The sequence below is a fragment of the Ahaetulla prasina genome, chromosome 7 (assembly GCF_028640845.1).
Source record: "Ahaetulla prasina isolate Xishuangbanna chromosome 7, ASM2864084v1, whole genome shotgun sequence".
Lineage (NCBI taxonomy): Eukaryota > Metazoa > Chordata > Lepidosauria > Squamata > Colubridae > Ahaetulla > Ahaetulla prasina.
The window spans coordinates 81,667,288-81,692,316 of NC_080545.1; the positions used below are offsets into that span (position 1 = coordinate 81,667,288).

A 25,029-nucleotide genomic window follows, 5' to 3' on the forward strand; every position below is an offset into this window, starting at 1 on the left:
AAAGTTATGGTTCCCTTGGTGAAGACTTGTTGGGCGTTCTGATGGGTTTACATTGATGCGAGAGGAAAATTCAGATATATCTTGTGAATGCAGAACGGGGAGTGTCAACAATTAGATCCAGGCACTGTAATTAAAATATCTTCCCACTTCACATTCCCAGGCAGACACACAAGAAGGTAGGTAAGAAAATTTATTGCTGAGAAATAAGAGGCCATATGTACAAAGACATCTTAACAGTACCCCGTGGCCTTGTCCTCTATGTGTTGTTAATCTTTAGGTTTAACATCCTGGGCCTCTTTGGCTTCTGTTTTCTCAGCCTTGAAGGTTTCCGCCATCTGTCTGCTTATAAAATGATACTCTGGTATAAAAATCATAGATTCCCACTTCATCGGCTTCAGTTCTTATAACAGGTCAATTCTTATGCGTGTGTGCTTTGAAAGGTGCGAGAAAATGCATGGAGCATGTTAAAGCAGGTTTGGCATTTCCTAGGATCACAAGGTTAACTAAAGAAAGCAGTTGCTTGGATGTAAAAAAGATACTGAGACTCTAGAAAGAGTGCAGAGAAGAGCAACAAAGATGATTAGGGGATTGGAGGCTAAACCATATGAAGAACGGTTGCAGGACCTGGGTATGTCTAGTTTAATAAAAAGAAGGACTAGGGGAGACATGATAGCAGTGTTCCAATATCTCAGGGGTTGCCACAAAGAAGAGGGAGTCAGGCTGTTCTCCAAAGCAACTGAGGGTAGAACAAGAAGCAATGGGTGGAAACTAATCAAGGAGAGAAGCAACTTAGAACTAAGGAGAAATTTCCTGACAGTTAGAACAATTAATAAGTGGAACGACTTGCCTCCAGAAGTTGTGAATGCTCCAACACTGGAAATTTTTAAGAAAATGTTGGATAACCATCTGTCTGAGATGGCGTAGGGTTTCCTGCCTGGGCAGGGGGTTGGACTAGAAGGCTTCTAAGGTCCCTTCCAACTCCTTTGTTGTTGTTGTTGTCTGTATTATTATTATTATTATTATTATTATTATTATTATTATTATTATTATTATTATTATTATTTTTATTTACAGATGAAATTCAACACACTACACAGCCCTAATAACTATTTTATACTACAAGGAACTTGCTCCTCTTTGAGGGTTGAGAGGAAATGACAAAAAGACTTGCTGTATATTTAGATAAAGGTTTTAATGAAACCTGCATGTGTTTAACATAGTTTACCGTTTATTTTCCTCTTCTTTTTTTCCACCATCTGCCAAGCTAAAAAAGAGGTCAGAAATGCTTGCTTTTGATTAGTTTAAAAAAAAAAATCCAACATATGCAAATTCTGGTTTGGTTTCTTCCTCCTGTGATTTTCTTCTTGATCTTCAATTTCCAATTTGTCTGGAAGAGACAGTCCAAGGTTGCTGGTTTGCAAATCACAATAAACAAACCATGGAATGTACTTCTGTTTGTCTGCTCAACTGTGCCATCAGCCAAAATCAGGTTTTAGAAACAGCCATGTCTGTAAACTGTGTCTGGGCTATAGAAAATAAATATTTGGTTGTAGTTTGGTTGTAGCTCTGAACAGTGGTAGTTGGGTTAAAGATTACAGCCTCTGTTTTAAGGAATTATTGGCACTTTAATTTGTAAATCCTTGCAGTTATTGATTTTTTGCAAGATCCAATCTGAGTCAGTCATTGGAACCAGAGTTTTAGTGGGTGGAAACTAATCAAGGAGAGAAGCAACTTAGAACTAAGGAGAAATTTCCTGATAGTTAGAACAATTGATCAGTGGAACAACTTGCCTGCAGAAGTTGTGAATGCTCCAACACTGGAAGTTTTTAAGAAGATATTGGATAACCATTTGTCTGGAGTGGTGTAGGGTTTCCTGCCTGGGCCGGGGGTTGGACTAGAAGATCTCCAAGGTCCCTTTCAACTATTCTATTCTATTCTATTCTATTCTATTCTATTCTATTCTATTCTATTCTATTCTATTCTATTCTATTCTATTCTATTCTTCCAAGCTTTTAGAGCAGGGGTAGTCAACCTTTTTATACCTACCGCCCACTTTTGTATCTCTGTTAGTAGTAAAATTTTCTAACCGCCCACCGGTTCCACAATAATGTGCCGTGTATCATCATCTGCGCATGCCTCTCGCGCATCGTGGATTGGGTTGGGGGGGCACTGGCTACCAGCTCTGCTTGTCTGTTACAGCTGGGTGGTGTGGGGGGAGATGCGCGAGCTATTCTGGGACGAGGCTCTTTTGTTTGTAGTCGCATTATAGCGCCATTTAGTTTCACTTACGTAATGTGAACTAAAGTTATGTGTGGGCGATACAAATAGTATATTTTCAGAAATTTAAACTGTCACGGGAAATTTTATGAAAACCTAATGAAAATGTTTTTAAATAATGCTATGAATTTTTTTAAAAAAGTCAATTAAATTTAAAAAAAGGAAAGTGCTTCAGTATTGGACAAAACCTCTACCGCCCACCATAAAAGCTGGAACGCCCACTAGTGGGCGGTAGGGACCGGGTTGACTACCACTGTTTTAGACTCATGCTGGAGCCTATTCTCAGTAACTTCTTCCTCTACAGACTATTCTGATCCTGGTGACGACTCAGATTCGATACTGCAACATTATCCTGGGGTCATGTATATTTGCCTTCATTCGTTATTAATTTTTTTTGAAGCTGTTTTTATATCTACTGAGATGGCATCTTCTCAGATTAATATATATGAGACACATCAGGTTAGGAAAACGCAACCAGCATCCCAAATAAGGGGAAGAAACTGGAGGCTAAATTTAATAGTGGGCTTTTTAAAGCAGCTTTCCAATCTTTAATGTAGAAATGCCAGAAAGCATTCGTTCAATTCTACCTTCTTTTTCTTGCTTAAGACCAGATGCTACTTCAGGGGCTAAATATAAAACCACTTGTGCATTCGGGATAAAATTCTAACAGCTGGTCATTAGACATTCTTCAGGGTGCTACTCAGCCATCATATTGTCATGAGATGCTTTTAGAAAAGATGATCTCTTCAGATTTTCCTCTTGGTTCAAATCTCATTCCGCGCTTTTAGAATATTAAGTAGGGTTTAACATGCCTTTTAAGTGAACTCTTGATAGATGGTAGTCTATTTGATCTGAAGGTGGAGAAAGAATTACAGTACTGCAGAAAATTTCTGTAGTGCACTTGCAAATGCATTGCCTTTCTTTATCCAAAATAAGTATGTTAATCCTAGAGACATGAATTCTACGTCTAACCTATCAAAAAATAACTTTTGGAATCTTTTGCTGTTTAGTAATGTGTTTTAAAAGTATTTTTCAACATTTGAACATCATGATTAATGAAATGTTGGCCTTTAGTTCAAGCTATTATCCTTTCCACTCTTAGAAGCATGTTCCCAAAAGTGGAGTTTCATTGTTATGTTAAACAATGAAACATCCATTCAGAGGCTAAAAAGAATGAGTTGTCATTGCTTTTACAAATATGTAGGTCTGGTGCTACCCTTTTTCAAGTATGCTTCAGATTTAAATTCAGGGGCTTGGCTTTTTGGGGAAATAAGCTTGTTTCAGTTAAAATAGGCAAATCTTAATAGTAAGTCATAATAAATTCAGCCTAAAAGGAAGAATTAGTCTTTTCCATAGCATCGCTCTGTATCTGGGCTTTTACTGGTTTTATCAAAGTCCTTAATATAGTTCATTTTTCAGTCCCCAACAGAGATTTATGCTTCAGAAAATATATCATGGTGACAGTTGGCTTTATTGTCAAGCAACAGCTTAGGCATGAAAATTTGGGTTTTACTGGAAAAGCAAAGATTTCCTTTCTACTGTACTTACAAACTGTACTTATAAACATGACCAAAGGGTATTGGGCTAAATTAAGCCTGTCAACAGAATAGCCCAGCATTGGTTCTAATCAATTTGAAACAGCTTAAATATATTTAATTTTTCATGTCCCCCAAGAATTTTCTAATAAACATTTTCCTTCCCATGTTCCAGATTTATTATTTATTTTTTTTGCTAATTTGAGAGTAAGGCAGAATGTTTCCTTCTGGTTTATTTAGAAATGAAAACTGCTTGTCCCATGGCACTTGTAGGTTTTTCAGGGTCACATGTGAACTAGAAACTTTGGCTTGTTCTTGGCTTCTGATTCCAGCTTGTTTAGAGAAGAACAAGCCAGAGCTCCTGATTAGTTGTACAGCTTAAATAAATCATAGTGATAAACGGGTTTATTTAGCTGCTTCAGGCATAATGACTGACATGCTACTTATCCTTGAAAAGCTAACATTACAATACTGGATTTACAATATCTTCAGAGCCATACAATAATTTCTGCACTTCGCATACAAACACTGAAAGATATTCTTTTTGTTCTTTTTTGTGTTTTTGCAATGATCCCCTAAGGTAAACTTCTGTTGAATATTGAATATACTAATAGTATTTGCTTATCTGAACAAGAAGAAGATTTCATCCGAAATCCCTATATCTACATATTCTATTCTCAGTGTAAACCTATAAGAAATAAACCACCTCTGTTGCCAAAACGGATTATTTTCTCTTTTCCAGGCCAACCTCTGTTTTGTGGATATTGATAATCACTTCATTGAGCTACCAGAAGAGCTTCCTCAGTTTCCCAATAAGCTGAATTTCATCCAGGAAATCTCAGAGGTTCTCCTTCAGTTTGGAGTTCCCCTCGAGGGCCGGCATCATTGTAGTGAGAGTGCGGCCAAGTTAAAAAACCTTGTCCTTAATGACTTGGCCAATGACAAAAAGAACGGAAACGTGCCCAGCAACACCATCAACGTCTATGAGCTGCTCAAAGGCAATGAGACAATCGCTCGCCTCCACGCTTTGGCCAAGAGGACAGGAGTGGCAGTAGACAAAATGGCGATTACTGCTTCTTTGGCGGAAAAAGAAACAGATGTTAAACGCCACTGTGATGAACAGGAACTGAAGGACTACAAGCTGAATGTCCAGCTCCGGGAGGTCTTTGCCAACCGCTTCACGCAGATGTTTTCCGATTATGAGGCTTTTGTCATTCAAGCGGCACAGGACAGGGAATCCTGGCTGACCAACAGGGAACAGATGCAAAATTTTGACAAAGTAAAAAAAGCCAAAAGCTTTTTCTTCTAAGTCAGAGGTGGGGAACAATGGCCCCTTTATGACTTGAAGACTTCGACTCCCAGAATTCTCCCAGAACAAGTCATAAAAGGGCCATCATTCCCCACCCCTGTTCTAAGCTAATTTTGACCCTTATCTTTGGGCTCCTCAAAGCTCACTGTTAGCTCATATAATGCTATATTCAACCTTCCTTGAATTAAAAAGTATTCTAAGTAAATCTATGGAGATTTTCAGTCATCCAGGTCATGGTTGTCCCAAAGGTGTTTTTTCAAGAGGCAACTGGACTTTCTAGTTTTTCTCTGAAGGCATTTTGCTTCTCATTCAAGAAGCTTCTTCAGAGCAGAGAATGAGAAGCAAAAAGCCTTCAAAGAAAAACCAGAAAGTCCAGTTGCCTCTTGAAAAAGCACCTTTGGGACGATTCTAAGTAAGGTTGACCCAGACCTTTGCCTTAAGTTTTTTATTAGAGACATACTACAGGTAGTCCTCAACTTATAATCATTTGTTTAACAATAGTTACAATAGCACTGAAAAAAAAATGACTTTGATTGGTACTTGCACACACAACTGTTTCAGTATCCCCACAGTCATGCAAACAGAGTTCAGGTGCTTGGCAACTAGGATGTATTAATCACAGTTACAGTGTCCCAGGGTTCGTGTGAACATCATTTATGCCCTTCCCAGCCAGTTTATGACAAACAAAGTCAATGGGGATTTGATCCTCTTAACTGTGGCAAAAAGGTTGTAAAATTAGGCGTGACCAACTTTAACAACTGCCTTGCTTACCAATGGAGATTCTGCTCCTAAATGTGTTGTATGTTGAGGACTACCTTTGTTGGTTGTTAGATACATGGATTAGATCATCTAAATAATGTGACCTTGTCTATGCTAATTTCATGTGCGTAGTTAGTTTGCAGAAAGGGTGAGAGGAACTAGATTGAAGAAGAAATTCAGTCACATTTCTCTAAACCAAAGTTGATATTGTTTTTTTGCTCCCTTTTGAAATTCAGCATTAACACAAGCCTGTTGTTCCTGGTTCTACCCCCCCACCTCTTTTTTTTAAATGAAATATTTCTATTCATGGGTGGAAAAGTAGGATTTGCGCAGTTTTTCTGTGATCTGGTTAAGGCCCTCTTTTGTTGAGGTATTTAGCTCCTAAGAAAGTGTCTCTACCTGTGTACTGCCCATGATTGCAATCAGAGTGACAGTACAACAAGTTCATATGTTCTCACCCAATTAGCTTATGAGGGAATTGAATGGAGCATGTGCCCCTCCTCCTCCATTGTAGTCATGCTTCTTATAGCCCACCAAATAATGATATTGTGACTGATGTGAACATAATTGACAAAGGAAATGACACGGGGAAATATCTCCTGTTTTTCATCTTCTTCCCTGAAGTTTTAGGTGTTTCTCATTCCAGATACAGTAGAACCTCTGGTCACAACCATAATTTGTTCCATAACTTTGGTTGCAAGCCGATTTGGTTGTGACCTGAACCTAATTTTGGAAATTTGGCGCTTACAAAAAAAATGGCGCAGAAGGGGAAATCGGTTAAGGAAAAAAAAATTGTGAATTTTCTGGTTGGAACCCAATTTGGTCATGGTCAGAAGCATTCGTGACCAGAGGTTTTATTGTAAATGAGGTTGTTGTGAAGAGTTAAAGCAGATACAGTGGTATCTTGGTACTCAGCTGCTTTGAAAATCATTGAATTTTGTCCCAGTACTCGTTGTTTGTTTGGTATTCAATGCACAAGCTAGAACTTGTCATTGTCAGCTGCCTTGTGACTCACTACATTATTCCATATGGGAATAATTTGTTTGGTATTCATCCTTTTTTGGCACTCATCATGCCTCCCGGAACCAATTAACGATGAGTATTGAGGTACCACTGTACTGATTGGTAGATTTCTCTGCTGTTTCCTGTACAATGAAATCCAGCATTGATTTTTCCCTATTGCAATTATCTTTGGTTAGTGGGCCTTTGCATATGAGCAAATAATGAAGTGACAGAAGTACATTTAATAATATAACTAGTTTTGTTTCATTTTGATCCCTCTTTCCCCCTCTGCAGGCTTCATTTCTCTCGGATCAACCAGAGCCTTACCTTCCTTTCCTCTCGCACTTCATTGAAACCCAAATGTTTGCAACATTCATTGACAATAAAATTATGTCCCAATGGGAGGAAAAAGATCCATTTCTGCGAGTGTTTGACTCTCGAATTGAAAAAATGAGACTCTATAATGTCAGGATTCCCTCATTAAGAACATCGACATACCAGAAATGCACTACATTAAAAGAAGCAGGTATCTGTAGATTTTCTACATTAAAAGACTTATTTTAATAACAAGGAAAAAAATAGACATATTGTTATTTGGGATTGTTTGAATTAAGATATTAAGATTTTCACTAGTAATTTAGGAATAGTAAATTTCTTTGGGTTTTTGTCCATCTCTGTAAAAGTATATTTAAGTCTTTTAAGTGAATCTAAAAATGCTGTAATGTCCGAGTTGGGCCTTGCTTATTATTCTAACATACTTTCTGTTCGTTCCTCTGTAAAGTTTATTATCTCATTAAGAAAAGTTACTGCGACAAGCTTAAACCCAAAAGATCTAAAATCAGATAGAATAAATTCAACTTCAACTTTATTCCTCACGGGAGCTGTTGTCGATCATCTAGAGCTCCAGAAGTGTATGGCTAGTGTGGCTAGTTCCAAATCTGGTGACCATTTTGGGGAGAGGTTGGGAGAGAACTGAATATCTTACATCATTCAAGATGAAACGATGTCTTTTTAATCCAGGGATGGGAAATAAAAATGGTTATGGGCTCCAAGGGGTTAAATGAATTGCTCCCAGAAGCTAGCTATCGGTGATTACTGATTCTGCTAGCAATCGTGATTAATCAATGGCAGTGTTTCTCAGCCTCAGAAACATGAAGAGGTATAGACTCTTAAGAGGTATTGATTGGCTGGAAAATTCTGGGAGTTGAAGTCCACACTTTTTCACATTGCTGAGGTTGATAGATATTATATTTTATGCCATGTGGAAGCTTCCAAATATCTTTCAAAGACACACAATCAAAAAGCACATTATAACAATTAACTATTGATGAACTTGTGGCTTTTCTTAAAAGTATGATTCATATGATAGTTTTTCTACAGCTCAGAGCTATTCTACATTAAGACAAGAACCTCTACCAAAGATCTCAAAATGCATGTTGTAGCTGAATTTTCACAAACTTCGCAAATTGCAGTTTGAGATCTTATATGAGCTCAATAAAAGTTCATGCAACATACCAAAATTCTACTTTAAATAAATGTTGGAGGACTGTATACATTTAGGAGTACAATCACCATCTGGTTTAGCTATGATGGTGAAACCAAAGGGTTATGGGAGATTTCTTATGGCAGAGAATTATTCTAAATAAATAGTACCTCAATAATTGACAGCCATAACTGATGGTTGGAGACTGAAAGAAATTCTGAAATTTGATGATTTTCAGCAGCCTCAACTTAGAAAAAGTTGCATTTAAATAATTGGCTTTGAAATTATTTCCCCTTACATACTGTCTTAATCTAAGGGTTAGGGTTAGGTTTAGGTAACAGAATTGAAGTGACATCAAAGTGTAGCTCTAATTAGCTGAAGCTTTTTTTATAACATAGATTGAGGATATTGAGGAAAGATGTGGAATTTCTGTTGTGTAACTTCTAAATTTATCTAAAGGAACTCTGTGAGAAATGACCTATACTTTGATTCCCCCGATTTGAAACTCTTGACTATCTAACAATCTTTACCATGGTTTTTTATTTCTGTCTACAACCCCCAGGGGTAGTCAGGAATGAAGAAATTCCCTATACTGTACTTTCCCTTTTTGCCATCTAGCCTTTCCAAAATTCAGAATAAGGGCATCCATTAAGTGCCTATTTTTTCATCTCCTCTGAATGAAATGATAAAATAATATCAGATGCAACAGCATATGTGATACTGCTGTACGCAGGCAAGTTTTCTCTGTTTAAAAACGCCTAAGCATTTCATATAACTTTGTCTATTGCTTTCAGCTCAGGCAATTGAACAACGGCTGATAAAGATGGATCACACTGCAATTCATCCGCATTTGCTTGATATGAAGATAGGTCAAGGCAAATACGAGCAAGGTTTCTTCCCCAAACTTCAATCAGATGTGTTGGCAGCTGGGCCTATCAATAACAAGTAGGCAGTATAAAGCATTTAATAACCATAGTTTGCGTATAGTAGTGTAACGAAAAATGCTATTTCCTCTGTTAATTGGAAATATGGGTAGTCTCTTCCTTCCCCCAAGGTCTTCCACCTGGTGCTTTCTAGATACTGGCTCTATAACCCCCAAAATTCCCAGCCAACTATAATTACAATTAAAATATATCTGGCAGAGGTTTTAGGAAGACTATCTAATGTACTTTCTGTCAGTTTCCTGCAGAATATCCAGAAATGACCATGAGAGCATCCTCTGCCCTTATATAGGTCATAATAAGTAGCATAACGTATGCACCCCCATCTCAGACACACCAACAACAGCCAAGCCTCCTACAACTGACCCCATTTCATTGGGTTCACAACCCCTAGTGATCACAGAAAAGGAAGTGCAGGACCTATTTCACAGACAAAAGCCAGGAAAAGCTCCAGGCCCAGACAAGATAACTCCTTCTTGCTTAAAAGTCTGTGCTGACCAATTGGCCCCCATCTTCACCCATATTTTCAATAAATCACTAGAGATGTGTTATGTTCCTTCTTGCTTCAAACGCTCTACCATCATCCCAGTGCCGAAGAAGCCCACCATCAAGGAACTGAATGACTACAGACCAGTTGCTTTAACATCTGTAGTCATGAAAACCTTTGAAAGGCTAGTGCTTTCCTACCTGAAAACCATCACGGATCCGCTGTTAGACCCCTTGCAATTTGCATACCGAGCAAATAGATCAACAGATGATGCTGTTAATATGGCTCTGCACTACATCCTACAACATCTTGAGTCTCCAAAGACCTATGCAAGGGTCCTTTTTGTAGACTTTAGTTCAGCATTCAATACCATCATTCCAGACATTCTTCTAACTAAGCTAAACCAGCTACAGGTACCGGAACAGACTTGTAAGTGGATCACAAGCTTCCTAACAAACAGGAAGCAGCAGGTGAAGCTAAGCAAGATCACATCAAATACCTGTACAATTAGCACAGGGGGCCCCCAAGGCTGTGTGCTCTCCCCACTTCTCTTCTCTCTGTATACCAATGACTGCATCTCCAATGATCCATCTGTTAAGCTACTGAAGTTCGCAGATGACACAACAGTGATTGGTCTCATTCGAGACAATGACGAATCCGCATATAGACGAGAGGTCGAACGACTAGCCTTGTGGTGCAACCAAAACAATCTGGAACTGAACACACTCAAAACCGTAGAAATGGTGGTAGACTTTAGGAAAACCCTTCCATACTTCCACCTCTCACAATACTTGACAACACAGTATCAACAGTAGAAACCTTCAAATTTCTGGGTTCTATCATATCGCAAGATCTCAAATGGACAGCTAACATCAAAAACATCATTAAAAAAGGACAACAAAGAATGTTCTTTCTGCGCCAACTCAGTAAGCTCAAACTGCCCAAGGAGCTGCTGATCCAATTCTACAGAGGAATTATTGAGTCTGTCATTTGCACCTCTATAACTGTCTGGTTCGGTTCTGCAACCCAACAAGAAAACACAGACTTCAGAGGATAATTAGAACTGCAGAAAAATAATTGCTACCAACTTGCCTTCCATTGAGGACCGGTATACTGCACGAATCAAGAAGAGGGCCGTGAAAATATTTGCAGATCCTCGCATCCTGGACATAAACTGTTTCAACTCCTACCCTCAAAACGACGCTATAGAGCACTGCACACCAGAACAACTAGACACAAGAACAGTTTTTTCCCGAAGGCCATCACTCTGCTAAACAAATAATTCCCTCAACACTGTCAGACTATTTACTGAATCTGCACTACTATTAATCGTTTCATAGTTCCCATCGCCAATCTCTTTCCACTTATGACTGTATGACTATAACTTGTTGCTGGCAATCCTTATGATTTATATTGATATATTGATCATCAATTGTGTTGTAAATGTTGTACCTTGATGAACGTATCTTTTCTTTTATGTACACTGAGAGCATATGCACCAAGACAAATTCCTTGTGTGTCCAATCACACTTGGCCAATAAAAAATTCTATTCTATTCTATTCTATTCTACTGCCCTTATGTAGATCAGTATAGAAGCTTATCTTACAACTTTCTCCACTGGCCATTACATTCAAACATTGCTCCTGGAACATTGCACATTAACTGATAGATTTTCCAAGTTCAGTCCAATGTTAAAATTTTAAGACTTCCATTCTTATTCTTATGTTCCTCATTCTGATTTAAAAAAGCAATTTAATTAAGCAGGAGCTCACATCTTCATTTAGGTTTTTTCCCCCTCAATTGATTTCTAACTGCTAGTTAACTCAGAGTAATCAGAAATGATTGCTGCAAAATCGAAATGATTAAATAAGGCTTCTAATACCCTAATCTCAGCTAATTATCCTGTAATCCTTTGTAATTACCTATAAAAGAACTTAAGTATTGCATGTAGTGCAAGTTGGCAAAGCAATCAGGAACTATACATGAGATCACATAACCCACCATTGTGACTTATATTTTTCGTGTACTTTTGTAAAGAAAAAGAAAATTGGTTAAAAATTGGTTCCATTCCTATAAATAGAAATACTTCTGTGATTGAAAAACCACTAAGATATGGGTTGATCTAGACCAGGGGTCTCCAACCTTGCCACTTTAAGCTTGGTGGACTTCAACTCCCAGAATTCCCCAGCCAGCAAAGCTTGGAGACCCCTGGTCTAGACAACCTTTGAGATTCTTTTAACTTTATGATTCCATTGCAGTGGTGGGTTTCAATTTTTCCCCCCTACAGGTTCTGTGGACGTGGCTTGGTGGGTGTGACGTGGCTTGGTGGGCGTGGCTTGGTGGGCATGGTAGGGGAAGGATACTGTAAAATCTCCATTCCCACTCCACTCCAATATTACACTACTGCAAAATCCCCATTTCTTCCCGATCAGCCGGGACTTGGGAGGCAGAGAATAGATGGGGGCGGGGCCAGTGAGAATTTTTACTACCGGTTCTCCGAACTACTCAAAATTTCCACTACCGGTTCTCCAGAACTGGTCAGAACCTGCTGAAACCCACCTCTGTTCCATTGGCTAGTATTTTCTGATTTATTTCCTTCCCTCTTTTTTTTTCTTTTTTCTGGTTCATAATGTGCCGTTCTGTGCAAATTCCCTTTCTGAGCTGTGAAGCTGGTGAACAAAAAGGTTACTATGACATGAGCAGGTGTGACATTGGTTACAGTTTGTTCTTACTGCTTCCTTTCTATTAAACGATTGCAGTCGGTGGGTGAGTCGCAGTACTACTGCCCAGCGGCGGAAAGATCGTATTCGACAACATTCGGAACACATTGCCCTGGACAATGAGTTAAGGGAGGTAAGCACTGAAGTTAAGAATTGATAATCAGGGGTTTCCATAAGACTCAGTAATTTGTGGTTATATAATATTTCCCAAACTCTGCTTTAATCACTTAATAATATACAAGAAAGAACTTTTCATGCAGTCTTGTATGTGTGTGTGAATTTGACTGTGTGCCATCAAGTCTGTTTTTTTACTCCTGGCAACTGCCTAAACAAGTTGCTGCAGTTTTCTTGGCAAGGTTTTTCAGAAGAGGTTTGCTATTGCCTTCTTCCTAGGGCTGAGAGAAAATGGCTGGCCCAAGGTTACCCGGGGGCATCATGCCTAATGCAGGACTGGAACTCACCATCTCCTAGTTTCTAATACCCCTTGCCCCTCACCTCAGTATCTTCCAGCATAGCGTGTCCTGCTGGGTGGCTATAGAGTAGTTTCATTTTGGCCTTGAGAAGGAGGTTTGAGAAGAGAAATGGTCGCTCAGCCCTGGGCAAATAAATGGCTAAGAAAGAAGCTCAGAAGAGCCCTGCTGTGTTGATCTTGCTATGGCTAAAATGGGGCAAGTGAAGGTTTCTTATAGACTTTTAGGATTCTGTTATGATACCTGCGGCAATGGGGTAACATTCCCAGAATTTCTGTGTTGTCCACCTCACTTGCCTTTGAAGAGCTGAGACCAACTTCTCCATTCTTTCATCTTTTATTATTATTATTTTATTATTATTTATTATATTTGTATACCGCCCTTCTCCCGAAGGACTCAGGGCGGTTCACAGCTAGTAAAAACACAGTACATACAATACAAATTAAAAAACTATATAAAAAACTGAATCAATAACGGCCTAAAAATTTAAATACAATTTAAAACCCTGTTTAAAACCCTGATTAAAACCCTGAAATTAAAACTATGTTCAAGCTAGTCCTGCACGTCGAAACAACAGCGTCTTCAGCTCGCGGCGGAAAGTCCGGAGGTTGGGGAGTTGATGAAGCCCCGGAGGCAGCTCATTCCAGAGGGCGGAAGCCCCCACAGTGAAGGCCCTCCCCCTGGAGGTCGCCAGCTGACATTGTTTGGCTGACAGTATCCGGAGGAGGCCCTCTCTGTGAGAGCGCACTGGTCGGTGTGAGGCTACTGGTGGCAGTAGGCGGTCCCGTAGATACCCCGGTCCTAAGCCATGGAGTGCTTTGAAGGTGATAACAAGCACCTTGAATTGGACCCGGAAGATCACTGTGCAGGAGAGGTGTCACACGGGAGCCACGAGGTGCTCCCTCTATCACCTGCGCAGCCGCATTCTGGACCAGTTGAAGCCTCCGGGTCCCCTTCAAGGGGAGCCCCATGTAGAGAGCGTTGCAGTAGTCCAGGCGGGATGTAACAAGGGCATGGGTGACTATGCATAAGGAAGCCCGATCCAGAAAGGGGCACAACTGGCGTATCAGGCGAACCTGGTAAAAAGCCCCCCTGGCGACGGCCGTCATATGTTCTTCTAAAGACAGCCGTGCATCCAGGAGGACGCCCAGATTGCAAGCCCTTTCCGTGGGAGCCAATGACTCGCCCCCAACGGTCAGCGATGGAATTAGCTGACTGTACCGGGCCGCCGGCATCCACAGCCACTCGGTCTTGGTGGGATTGAGTCTGAGTCTGTTTCTCCCCATCCAGATCCGTACGGCCTCCAGGCACTGGGACATCACTTCAACAGCCTCGTTGGAGTGGTTAGGGGTGGAAATATACAGCTGAGTATCGTCAGCGTATAGGTGACAACTCACCCCAAAACTACGGATGATCTCACCCAGCGGCTTCATGTAGATGTTGAACAGAAGAGGCGAGAGAACCGACCCTTGCGGCACCCCACATAAGAGGCGCCTCGGGGCCGATCTCTGCCCTCCTCTGTGTCTTTCCTTCTTCCGTCCCTTAGCCCTTGTTGCTACCATAGATTGCTGCAGGCCCATCTCTGACTATCTATCTATCTATCTATCTATCTATCTATCTATCTATCTATCTATCTATCTATCTATCTATCTATCTATCTTCCATTCTTTTCTTGTCTTGTCCTGCCCTTGGTCTCCTTAGCTGCTACCAATATTGCAATGTGTCATGTCCCACTAGTTCACTCACCATTCCCTTCCATTCCATTCCATGCCTCCCCCATAGCCATTATTGGTGTCCTTGGCTTCTTCCCACTCTTATCTTCTCCCAAAATTACTTCTGCTCAGAACAATTGAGTTTCATCCTATATTGCTACAAAATAGCCCCACTTCATCCCATGGATGGACCAGAACACCCAAAATACATGTTTCAGTTTACACACAGAATATTTGACATATCCCTTTGCATTTTTAAACTGGAACAATTCCAAAAATTTTGACAACGTTATTAAAAAATCCTATCCAACAGTTTTTTTTAAAAAAAATCAAATTCAGTTAGGAATATTTGGATGCTAAAGTACTCATAACACAATTTTGTGGTGCATTCTGAATGGGCTCCTCACTAGTTTCCATAGGAAACTAAGTTAAACTAAATGAATAAAGAGATGTCATGTTATTTAAAGTAAGTTTTTTATCATTTTACCAGTACAAGATATTTAATCCTGTTATTGCAAGGTCATATAATGGAAAAATGACCTGTTTATGGCTGAATTTGAAACCGGGAGATTCATTCCTTCTTAAAACAAAAGCCTGTCTATATTTTTTATTTCATTTGTCATTTTCTGACCTCCTTTAAAGACCTATCAGTTATAATCACAAACTTTTCAAGCCATTGTTCTTCTTTTAGGTGGAATGAACTTTAAAAAAACCATTGCTTTGTATTGATGTAAACATATTCCATGCTTAATTGTTTAATTTAATTTGTTTGTTTGTTTGTTTATCTGTGCTGTATTTACTCCCTACCTTCCCTTTGGGATGTTTTCCTTTGATTCTCATGCAGCATGCGTATTTCATCATTTTCTTTTTCTCTGTCTGCTGTTTTGCCCTGGGTTCTGTTGGCCTCCTCCAAGCCATCGGAGGAGTTCTTGATTCGCCAGAACTTGATGGCATTCTGGGAGTGGGATCAGGGCCTGCCCCCTACTTTACGTCCACCTAAAAAATCATTCTCTGAATGTTGCCTGGTACGTGCTGTTCTTTAATTTTGTTTCCCCCCACCCCAAGAGCTGCTTCCTTAATCACGCTAGCCACTGCTGTTTTATCTGGTAGACTGTCATTCACTCCTCTGTGGTCATTGAAAGTGTGGTTTTAATTGGGCAAGTTTGTCTCTACAGCACCAGAGATCCCTGTTTTATATCAGCATTACAGCAGGATATTTATAGGAGACCATCAGATTCATCTTCAAGAGCTAGTGAAAAATGAAAACCTGGACTTCAGGAGTGTAGCTATATGACTTTAGGTTCTAGTTTTAATGGTCTTACTGTTCTGACCTAGGCTTCCCCAGCAGAGTCCTCTCCCACAGTCTTTCAAGATAGTTCACAATTACCAACCTTTATCAGGCTTGGAGAGTGACCAGGCCGATATCTTTAGACTCCGCATTGTAACCGACAATACTTGGCAAGAATTCAAGAACAGATCTTCACCCAAATGAACTAATTATCTCTTGAAAACTCCCCTCCGCTTTTGCTCTTTGTTCCCTATGGGAGGGGCATTCACTGTCTGCCTGTGGCTTTACTCCTGAGTAGACCCTTGTTCCTTAGCTGTTCCCTTTTCCTGGCAGCTCTGCACATGCACACACTGGGAACAGGATCCAGCTGTTCTTCTGCCTCACTGATGTCCAACTCCGAAGGCAGCTGACAACTGTCAGATGGCCCTGGCCGCATCTCTGCCTCTGACGCAGAGCCCTCGTCAGAGCCTTCCCTAGGCTCCAGGACTGGCCCATGTTCCTCCCCAACCTTTTCACTGTCCAAATCTGCTGCCAGATCCACTAGAAACTGGCGGGCCACAACACTTATTAGGATACCCTTTAGACACCTACATGTATTACTTGGAATATGCAAATAATTGTATATTTGAGACACTGCCTCTCTTGAGGATTTCTACCTGTTCTGTTATATTGGATGGGTTTCTCCAGATTCCCTTCATTCAATGTCATTTGGCAGGACCTAGAAGGTGAGCCTCTTCCATAGCTGTGCCTACCACATGGAACAAGCTCTCCCCTGAGTTCTGTAGAGTCCTGACCCCTCTTGCCTTCTGACAAGGTCATGGATCCAATCTGAGTCGGTCACTGGGACCAGAGGTTTAATCTTTTGGGCTTTCAGATTCATTCTGGAGCCCATCCTCATTAAGGTCATGGGGTTTTTTTTTCTTCAGGCATCGGGGTGTGATGGGAAGCGAGCTTAGTCTTTTTTGTTCTTTTTTTTTTAAGAGAGTACCATTATAATGCAGATGGTATGTTAGGGTTGTAATCTTTGGTGTTTTTCTTATTTGTGTGTTTGTTAGTCGCCTAGGGTTGTTTTACATAATATAGATGGCATGCATTTTTTCAAATAAAAATGCAGCATATTTTTCATTGTAAAAGTAAAACAGGCATTCTTAAACTGTGACCCTGGCCAGACTAGCTAGCTAGCTAGCTTTCTTTCTTTCTTTCTTTCTCTCGGTATTTTTTTCTTTTTCTTTTATGTACACTGAGAGCATATGCACCAAAACAAATTCCTTGTGTGTCCAATCACACTTGGCCAATAAATTCTATTCTATTCTGTTCTGTTCTGTTCTGTTCTGCTCTGCTCTGCTCTGCTCTGTTCTATTCTCTCTCATATACACTGTCAGCTTTGGAAGCCATACTAGGCCGAAGGCTTCCATGCGCTGCCACAATTCTCCTCTGTGGGAAAGGAGGGGAGGAGAGTGGTAGTGCAAGGGATGATTAGACATAATAACATTTTCTGCCGGTCAAGGTCAGGCTGGGTTCGCATCTGGAGAAGGAGTGGCTGGAGTGATGTTTCGACATGGGACGGGTGAGGATTGGAGCATGTGACCGGCAGAGGGATCATGAGGGGGGAGATTTTGGGGTTTGTATTACTGAGGGAGGAACCAGAATCCCCAGTTTCGGTTTTCCTCCAACTGTGCCAGTTTACTTATTCTAGTAAAAGAACTTTGAAAGGTGTTGGTTTCGGAGTCTTTTCTGCAGGAGAGGTTTTCTGGAATGCTGACATACACATATCTGCAAACATACAAGTGTGTGCCATCCTGATTAGCTCCACATACTTTAATTATCCTGATTATAATATCAGCTGTTTGTTTTGTGGTTGACTTCTCACCTGCTGCTATTGCAACATCCTTGGTGATTATTTGATGGGCTTTGGGCCCCTAGAATTGGACAGCTGCATGTTCTCCAAAGTCTATCACTCCCTGCCTCACTAGCTAGAAATTTCTCTACATCTAAAATTTAATTAGATGTAGTCTTGTAAAGCAGTCCATAAAGAAAATATCACTGGGTGTTTATTCTCACTTATCCAATTAGAACCTTTCTTTGAATGGCCAGCACAAATTCCCTTCCTGTTCCTTTTTTTTCCTTTTTCTTAATTAATTTGTTCATTATAGTGTTCTCTCTTTTCCCCAATTAGTTGCTGCTTGATATATTCAGAATAATTTGTGTGTGAGTGTGTAAACTATGGAATGCTGCTACAAAATTATGGATTATATAACATACCCCAAACCTAGGTGGAAGATGGAAGTTTTGAGCTTTCTCAGTATTGATCTTTACCATCATTCATTCAAAGATTTGTGCACTACCCTACATCAAATGATTTACAGCAGTGCAGTATAGTACAACAATAAAAAAAAAATCCTCATGAAATTAACATAAACATAATACAGTAATCAATTACAGAAGCAACTCAGATCTACTGTTGGCACCACAGCTCCTTGGAACAATTTTGGGCTTAACAACATTGTCAAAAGTAAACATGTCAACGTGTTCCATAACGTGAAGACCACTACCGAAAAAGTGTCCTCCCTTCACTCCTTCTGGAATGGAGACCCCAGCAATCTTTCTTGCGATGAATGCTCAGATCTGGCTTACTCTGGTCAGGAGAAATACTTCTATAGATACATCTGCCTGAATATGTAGGACTTTGAAGGATAAAACTAGCACTTTGGACAAGGGCTAGAGGCCAGGGGTGAAATGCTATGGTTTGCTCTGGTTCGGGTGAACCAGTAGTGATAAAAACTACCGGTTCAGGCGAATCGGTAGTAAAAAAATGCTTTAAAAAGTAAAAAAAGAGCTTCCAACGATCACAGCTATGCTGCACGATCGGCAGAACCTTGTTTTTACTTTTTTAAAGCACTTTTTACTACCGGATTGGGCGAATAGGTAGTAAAAGCTGCTTTAAAAAGTTTAAAAAAAAAAGTTGGGCACGCCCACCCAGTCACATGACCCCCCAAGCCACTCCCAAAGAACCGGTAGCAAAAAAAAATTGCATTTCACCACTGCTGGAGGCCTATTGGTAATCACTATTAATTCATTGGTAGTGAATTCCACAAAGGTGTAACCTTACTTAACTTGTAACTTCCTAGGGTTACTCATGATAATGCTTTTTCCCAAAAACATTTTTTAAAAAACCCTTTTGTACTAGTACCCTCTGCTGCCAGCTTCAAATTACGATGCATAGTTATTACACTTTGGTACAAAGGGAATTAAGCAGTCAATATGAGATTAAGCAGGACAGTGGCTACCTGTACTATTATTATTTTTTTGGTGTTCATTTATGTTTTCTTTTCTTGCTGGATTAGAAATACATGCAAGAAGCAAGGACCCTGGGGAAAAATCTCAGACAGCCCAAACTCTCTGATCTTTCTCCTGCTGTAATTGCTCAGACAAATTCGAAATTTGTGGAAGGTTTACTCAAAGAGTGTCGAATGAAGGTAAGTTTGTTATATGTACGTGTGCAGGCAAAACATCCATGTTATGAAGTTAGGGAGTCTCCCGACCCACAAATGCTTATTGGTTTTGCCGCTCTGGGATTTTGAGTTGAAGACCCTTCATAAATGGCCACCGTTACGCATTCTAGTGAGGTTTACTTGGTATAACAATGCAACTAAACAATTCAGTTGAAATTCACATGGACAGGAATTAAAGCAAAATAGGATTGATTTATTGTTATTTATTTATTAAATTTATATTGCCGCCTATTCGCCCATGGCGATTCAAGATGGCTTACGGAATATAGAAACTACATTTAAAAAGCAGTAAAACTAATTAAAAAATCAAATAAATTAATGTAATAAAATCACTCCCCACCTCCCGCCCCAGCGACAGGCGATCACACAAGCCATTTAATGGGCTCCATCCCACTCTGGGTTCCCCAGGTCCGCTGGCCATATCTCTTGAATGAATAGATCTGTATTGTCTGGTATACCTTTTTTAGGGTGAGTTCCAAAATTTACATGTAAAATTGCATCATAAAGAGAGAACAGGATCATCCATGAAAGCAGAAAACATTCGAACGATTTAACATTTTTTTAGAATAATAAATAGGTTATTTACGGTGGTGCAGTGGTTAAAGGGCAGTACTGCAGCTACTTCTGTTGATTGCCGGCTGCCTGGAATTTGGCAGTTCAAATCTCACCTGGCTCAAGGTTGACTCGGCCTTCCATCCTTCCGAGGTGAATAAAATGGAGACCCAAAGTGTTGGGGGCAATAGGCTGACTCTGTAAACCGCTTAGAGAAGGCTGTAAAGCGGTATATAAGTCTAAGTGCTATTGCTATTGTTTCTGTCACTAAGAAAATAACATCATGATTCCAAATGCACCTTCCTGTTGAGAGTTTTCTAAAGATAGGGTACTCCATTTGTCATAGTTGCCTTTTGACATTTCAGAAAAGGCAAAGTTGGGTTTAAGTTGATGATTTTAAGCTTTGCAAATCACTTGTTTGTTTGCAGACCAAACGTATGCTAGTAGAGAAGATGGGCCACGAAGCAGTGGAACTTGGCCATGGAGAGGCCAACATCACAGGGCTAGAAGAGAATACACTGATTGCTAGTCTTTGTGATTTGCTGGAAAGAATTTGGAGCCATGGATTACAGAACAAACAGGTCAGTGACTTGAATATGTTCATCTTCTACATTACTTCCATACATTGCCTAAAACATTCATTGCTGAATAGCTTGTCCCTCATCTTGGAAGAGGCTTGGAAATGTTTGAACAGCCTTTCAACAGCTTCACTGGTGTGATCCAGAGTCAAATTATAATTAGTGATGATACCAAACTCCAAATCAGTAAATGAAATCTTCAAGCAATCTCATGTAAATTTTGACACGAGACTTCATATTTTCTTACATTCTGGTATAGTTTAAGTTCCATTAAAGCAGGGGTGTCAAACTAGATTTTTACAATGCCGGATCAGCATTGTAGTTCTCCGCGGGCCAAGTGGAGGGTGGGGAATGGTGCAGACACCTCCTGCAGCACTCACACCCTGCGCCCTGTTTCGTTAGCAGAGGCACCACGGGCCGATCCTTCGCTATTTCTAGGCCAGCCCCGTGGGGCAGATTTAAGCACTTGGATACAGCCCCGCAGACCTTGTGTTTGACACCCCTGCATTAAAGAGAGTTCCAATCTAGAATTAAGGAGAAATTTCCTGACAGGAATGTGGTGGCTAAGATGCAGAGCTTGTCTATCGAAAGGTCAGCAGTTCAGTGGTTCAAATTCCTAGTGCCGCGTAACGGGGTGAGCTCCCATTACTTGTCCCAGCTTCTGCCAACCTAGCAGTTTGAAAGCATGTAAAAAATGCAAGTAGAAAAAATAGGGACCACCTTTAGTGGGAAGGTAACCTTTGGCATTTAGTCATGCCAGCCACATGACCACGGAGACGTCTTCGGGCTGGCTCTTCAGCTTTGAAACAGAGATGAGCACCACCCCCTAAAGTCAGGAACGACTAGCACATGTGTGAGGGGAACCTTTATCTTTTCTGACAGTGAGAGCAGTTAATGGCTTGTCTCTGGAAGTTGTGGATGTTCCATTATCACTGGAGGTTTTCAAGAAGAAACTGGACAGCCATTTGTCCAGAATGGAATAGGGTCTCCTGTTTGAGCAGGGGGTTGGATTAGAATACCCACCAATGTCCCTTCCAACACTGTTATTCTGTATTCTAATTATCTGTTTATTCTTATAAACAGGGGAAATCTGCATTGTGGTCCCATTTAATTCAGTACCAGGAAAGAGAAGAGAAGCAGGAGCAGTTTGCAGAATCTCCAGGTGAGGATTACAGATGTTTGTAGGGATAATGTTGCAAGAACTATTAGCAGGACTATTAAGAGACAATGAAGGAGAAAGTAAATGACAGCTCAGCCCTGAGAAGGACAGAGCATTTTGATAGACACTCGGGTTTTTTCCCAGTCCTTTTTTTAAAAATAATTGCACTTGGGACTTGAAATATTGGCTCTAAACCAGGGGTGTGAAACTCAATTTCATTGAGGGCCACATCAGGGTTGTGTTTGGCCAGCTCAACGTCACTCGTGTCGTACCTGTGGTGGCCCAAGCGCTCTGCCAATGAAAACAGGCTCCCGAGCTCCGTCTTGGGTTGCAACAGCCTCCTGCAACCCTCTGCCAGCGAAAACAAACCTCCATTTTCACTAGCAGAGGCACTGCAGGTCAGTCCTTCTGTTCTGTTTCCCTCCCCCAATACTCCCAACAAAGAGTCAGTCAAAGGCCTTCTTTTCTAATTTATTTACATAGATAAATGTTCTGGCCACGTCTACCCACGGGCCTGCCAAGTCTCTGGAGATAACTAGGAAATTATAGATAAGGCCAGAGTTACTCACAAATATATTCTTCCCTCCATTGATACAGTTTGCCCGCGCAAATTCACTGCTTTGTCCAAGACAAAAAGGCAGGAAGTCCCGCCTCCTGCTTTTATAGCCTCTGTGGGTGTCACTACGTGACTCATCATTCTTTGACTTTGTCCCAACGCCTCCTCTGCTGCGCGCGCCGGTCACATCTGCACAGTCTTGCATCAAGCCAAAATTGTTCTTGGGGCGTTGCCAAATCAGAAGAAGGCCCGGGAGAATCAGGCCTTGCCGGCCCCACCTCCTCCCTTTGGGTGGGTGCCAGGGAGGGAGAGGGCCCAGGAGAAGCAGGCCTTGCCAGGTCTTCTTCCTCACTTTCTGAATCATCCGAGTCCAGGAGTCCGAGTCCAGGAACCTGGGTCACAACACCTTCACTGTTTCCAGGGCAGCCCTGCGGGCCAGATCTAAGCACTCCATGAGCCGCATCCGGCCCCCGGCCTTGAGTTTGACACCTCTGATCTAAACCATCTGATTTCTACTCAGCAATAAAATAATATCTTTAGTGGTAGATGCATATTTACGTCCAAGGATGTAATGTCTCAGATGGTCTTGCATAGTTACAGCATTTTAGTGTAATGTATGTAATTAAATTAAATATGCTATACACAAACTTATTGAGATCAGGGAGATGTTATATGTTTAGATATGTTGCTCTTTTTCTATTTTAGGATTGTAAGTTTACATTAAGACTTTTCTCAAGTGTACAATTTTTTGGGAATAAATTTAGTTTGGTGCCAACCTTTGGCTTGCCCTGTGTAACACAAAAGCTAAACTTTATTGATCCTGGTTAGTAACTGGATGAGGTTAATCTAGAACAGGAAAATTGACTGGGATGTCAAAAAGCATCATGGAACAAGGCAGTGGCAACCTTCTTCAGTTCTGATACCAAAAAAACCTACTACTTGTCAACGAAATCACCATGAGTCAAGCTTGACTTGAAAAGATAATTTTTGATGATTCCCCTTAAACATTCAGACTTAGCTCTGGATTAAATAAAAGAGACAGCCAACTGCCACAGACAAGTAGGACATTCTTTCTATGACTTAATTTGGATAGATTTCTCAAAGAAGTTTAATATTTTAGTAGATTTCTGTACTGGACATGTTACTAATAAATAAATGAATCTTCTCTTTGCTATCACTCTACAGTTGCTGTCGGACCAGAAAGAAGGAAATCTGACACTGGTCTTATGTTACCTATTCTAAGAGTTTCACTTATCAGTGATATGAGGTAGGACATTGAATTCCTAAAACTTGGGTTTTAAAGATTTATGCTTCAAATGAAAAAAAAAAGGATACTTTATGCACCAGAGCTTTCTGACTGTCAAACACAGTTTACCATGGAGGGTTTTGTGAGTTCGAATAAAAATAATAAGAGAAAGAAGGGAGATGGGATCCTTCCTTTAAGAAATGTGTAAATTGGACAGTAATGCCAGACTAGGCTGGGACAACAGTTCAGATCTCCAGTTAAGGCCATTCATCACATCTGTCAGGTTCCAATTAATGTACCCATTGCAAACAGAACTTCAAGGCAATCCGTTTCCTGAAAGAACAGGTTTATTTAGATACATCATCTTGGCACAACCTGGTGGAAAGCCAGTACTGAAGGTTCCCGTGCTTTCCACCACATTAAAAGTAAAAGTTTCTTGTTTTCTCAAAACAACAAATCACATTGTCCAATCGTATACTGGCTGGTTGCTTGGTGACTTCTCTCCTCCTCCTCTGGCCAGCCAGCCGTTGGAATGTCTCTGACTCATAAGAGAGCTATGTTGTTTTGGCTGCAAAACTCCATCTATCTCTACTCTCCTCCTTCAACTCCAAATTGTGTCAATCTGAAGCCATGTGAGGATAACCCACAATAGAAACAAAAGCCCCAACAAAAAGGGACCGGCCACAGCCAGGTTAGCTTCAGGCTTGACAACATCTCTGTTAGTGCAGTTTATGGATGTTGCCTATAGCAGGGGTCTCCAACCTTGGCAACTTTAAGGCTTGTGGACTTCAACTCCCAGAGTTCCTCAGCCAGCAAAGCTGGTCTTAAAGTTGCCAAGGTTGGAGACCCCAGCCTATAGACCCTTTAAAGAAGATGGGACTATCTATCATTATTATTACAGGTAGTTCTTGATTTAAGACTGGTCGTTAACTAATGATTACAACTATTTAATGATCTCACACAAAAATGTTGTAAAATCAGATCCAGTCACATGGGTGCCTCGACTTATGACCGTAACCACTTAAGACCATAAATTGCAGTTGTTAAATTGAGGACTATCTGTATTATCATCCCATATCAATCTACTCTAGAATGGACATCTCTTGAGCTGCTGTCCAAATACGTCAACAATCTGCAAGTTATTTGCAGGTAACACCTCTAAATCACCTCCCCAGTATTTCTTTGGGCATTTTCTGGGTTTTTTAAGGTTAACTGGTAGCCAGTCAAGGATTATTTTTCTGCAGTGTTGATCTGTTCGTTATGTAATATGGCTGGCCCATTGCTATTTCTGGAGGTCTACCCGCTTTGTTGCGATGCATACTCCTGTCTGATTGTGGATGTGTGTGTGTCTTAATGTATACATTTTGCATGTGTGCACGAGTGTACATGGAGATTTCCATTCTATGTAAGTGTTTTGGGCTTCAAAAATTTTCAGTTCATTT

At 40.6% G+C, this 25,029-nt stretch overlaps 1 protein-coding gene across 5 annotated transcripts in view; it reads left to right on the forward strand.

The window, feature by feature from the left end:
* DENND5B (DENN domain containing 5B) overlaps window positions 1-25,029 on the forward strand; it is a 142,474-nt gene that overhangs the window by 86,193 nt on the left and 31,252 nt on the right. For 4 of the 5 annotated variants that reach the window (XM_058191074.1, XM_058191076.1, XM_058191077.1 and 1 more), the window contains 8 exons: window positions 4,555-5,091; window positions 7,177-7,408; window positions 9,160-9,310; window positions 12,554-12,647; window positions 19,329-19,460; window positions 20,477-20,629; window positions 21,710-21,788; window positions 23,527-23,608. In XM_058191074.1, the coding sequence (XP_058047057.1) occupies window positions 4,555-5,091; window positions 7,177-7,408; window positions 9,160-9,310; window positions 12,554-12,647; window positions 19,329-19,460; window positions 20,477-20,629; window positions 21,710-21,788; window positions 23,527-23,608 (1,460 nt within the window). The remainder of the gene's footprint in view (window positions 1-4,554; window positions 5,092-7,176; window positions 7,409-9,159; window positions 9,311-12,553; window positions 12,648-19,328; window positions 19,461-20,476; window positions 20,630-21,709; window positions 21,789-23,526; window positions 23,609-25,029) is intronic. The other variant, XM_058191079.1, reaches the window with a different exon arrangement.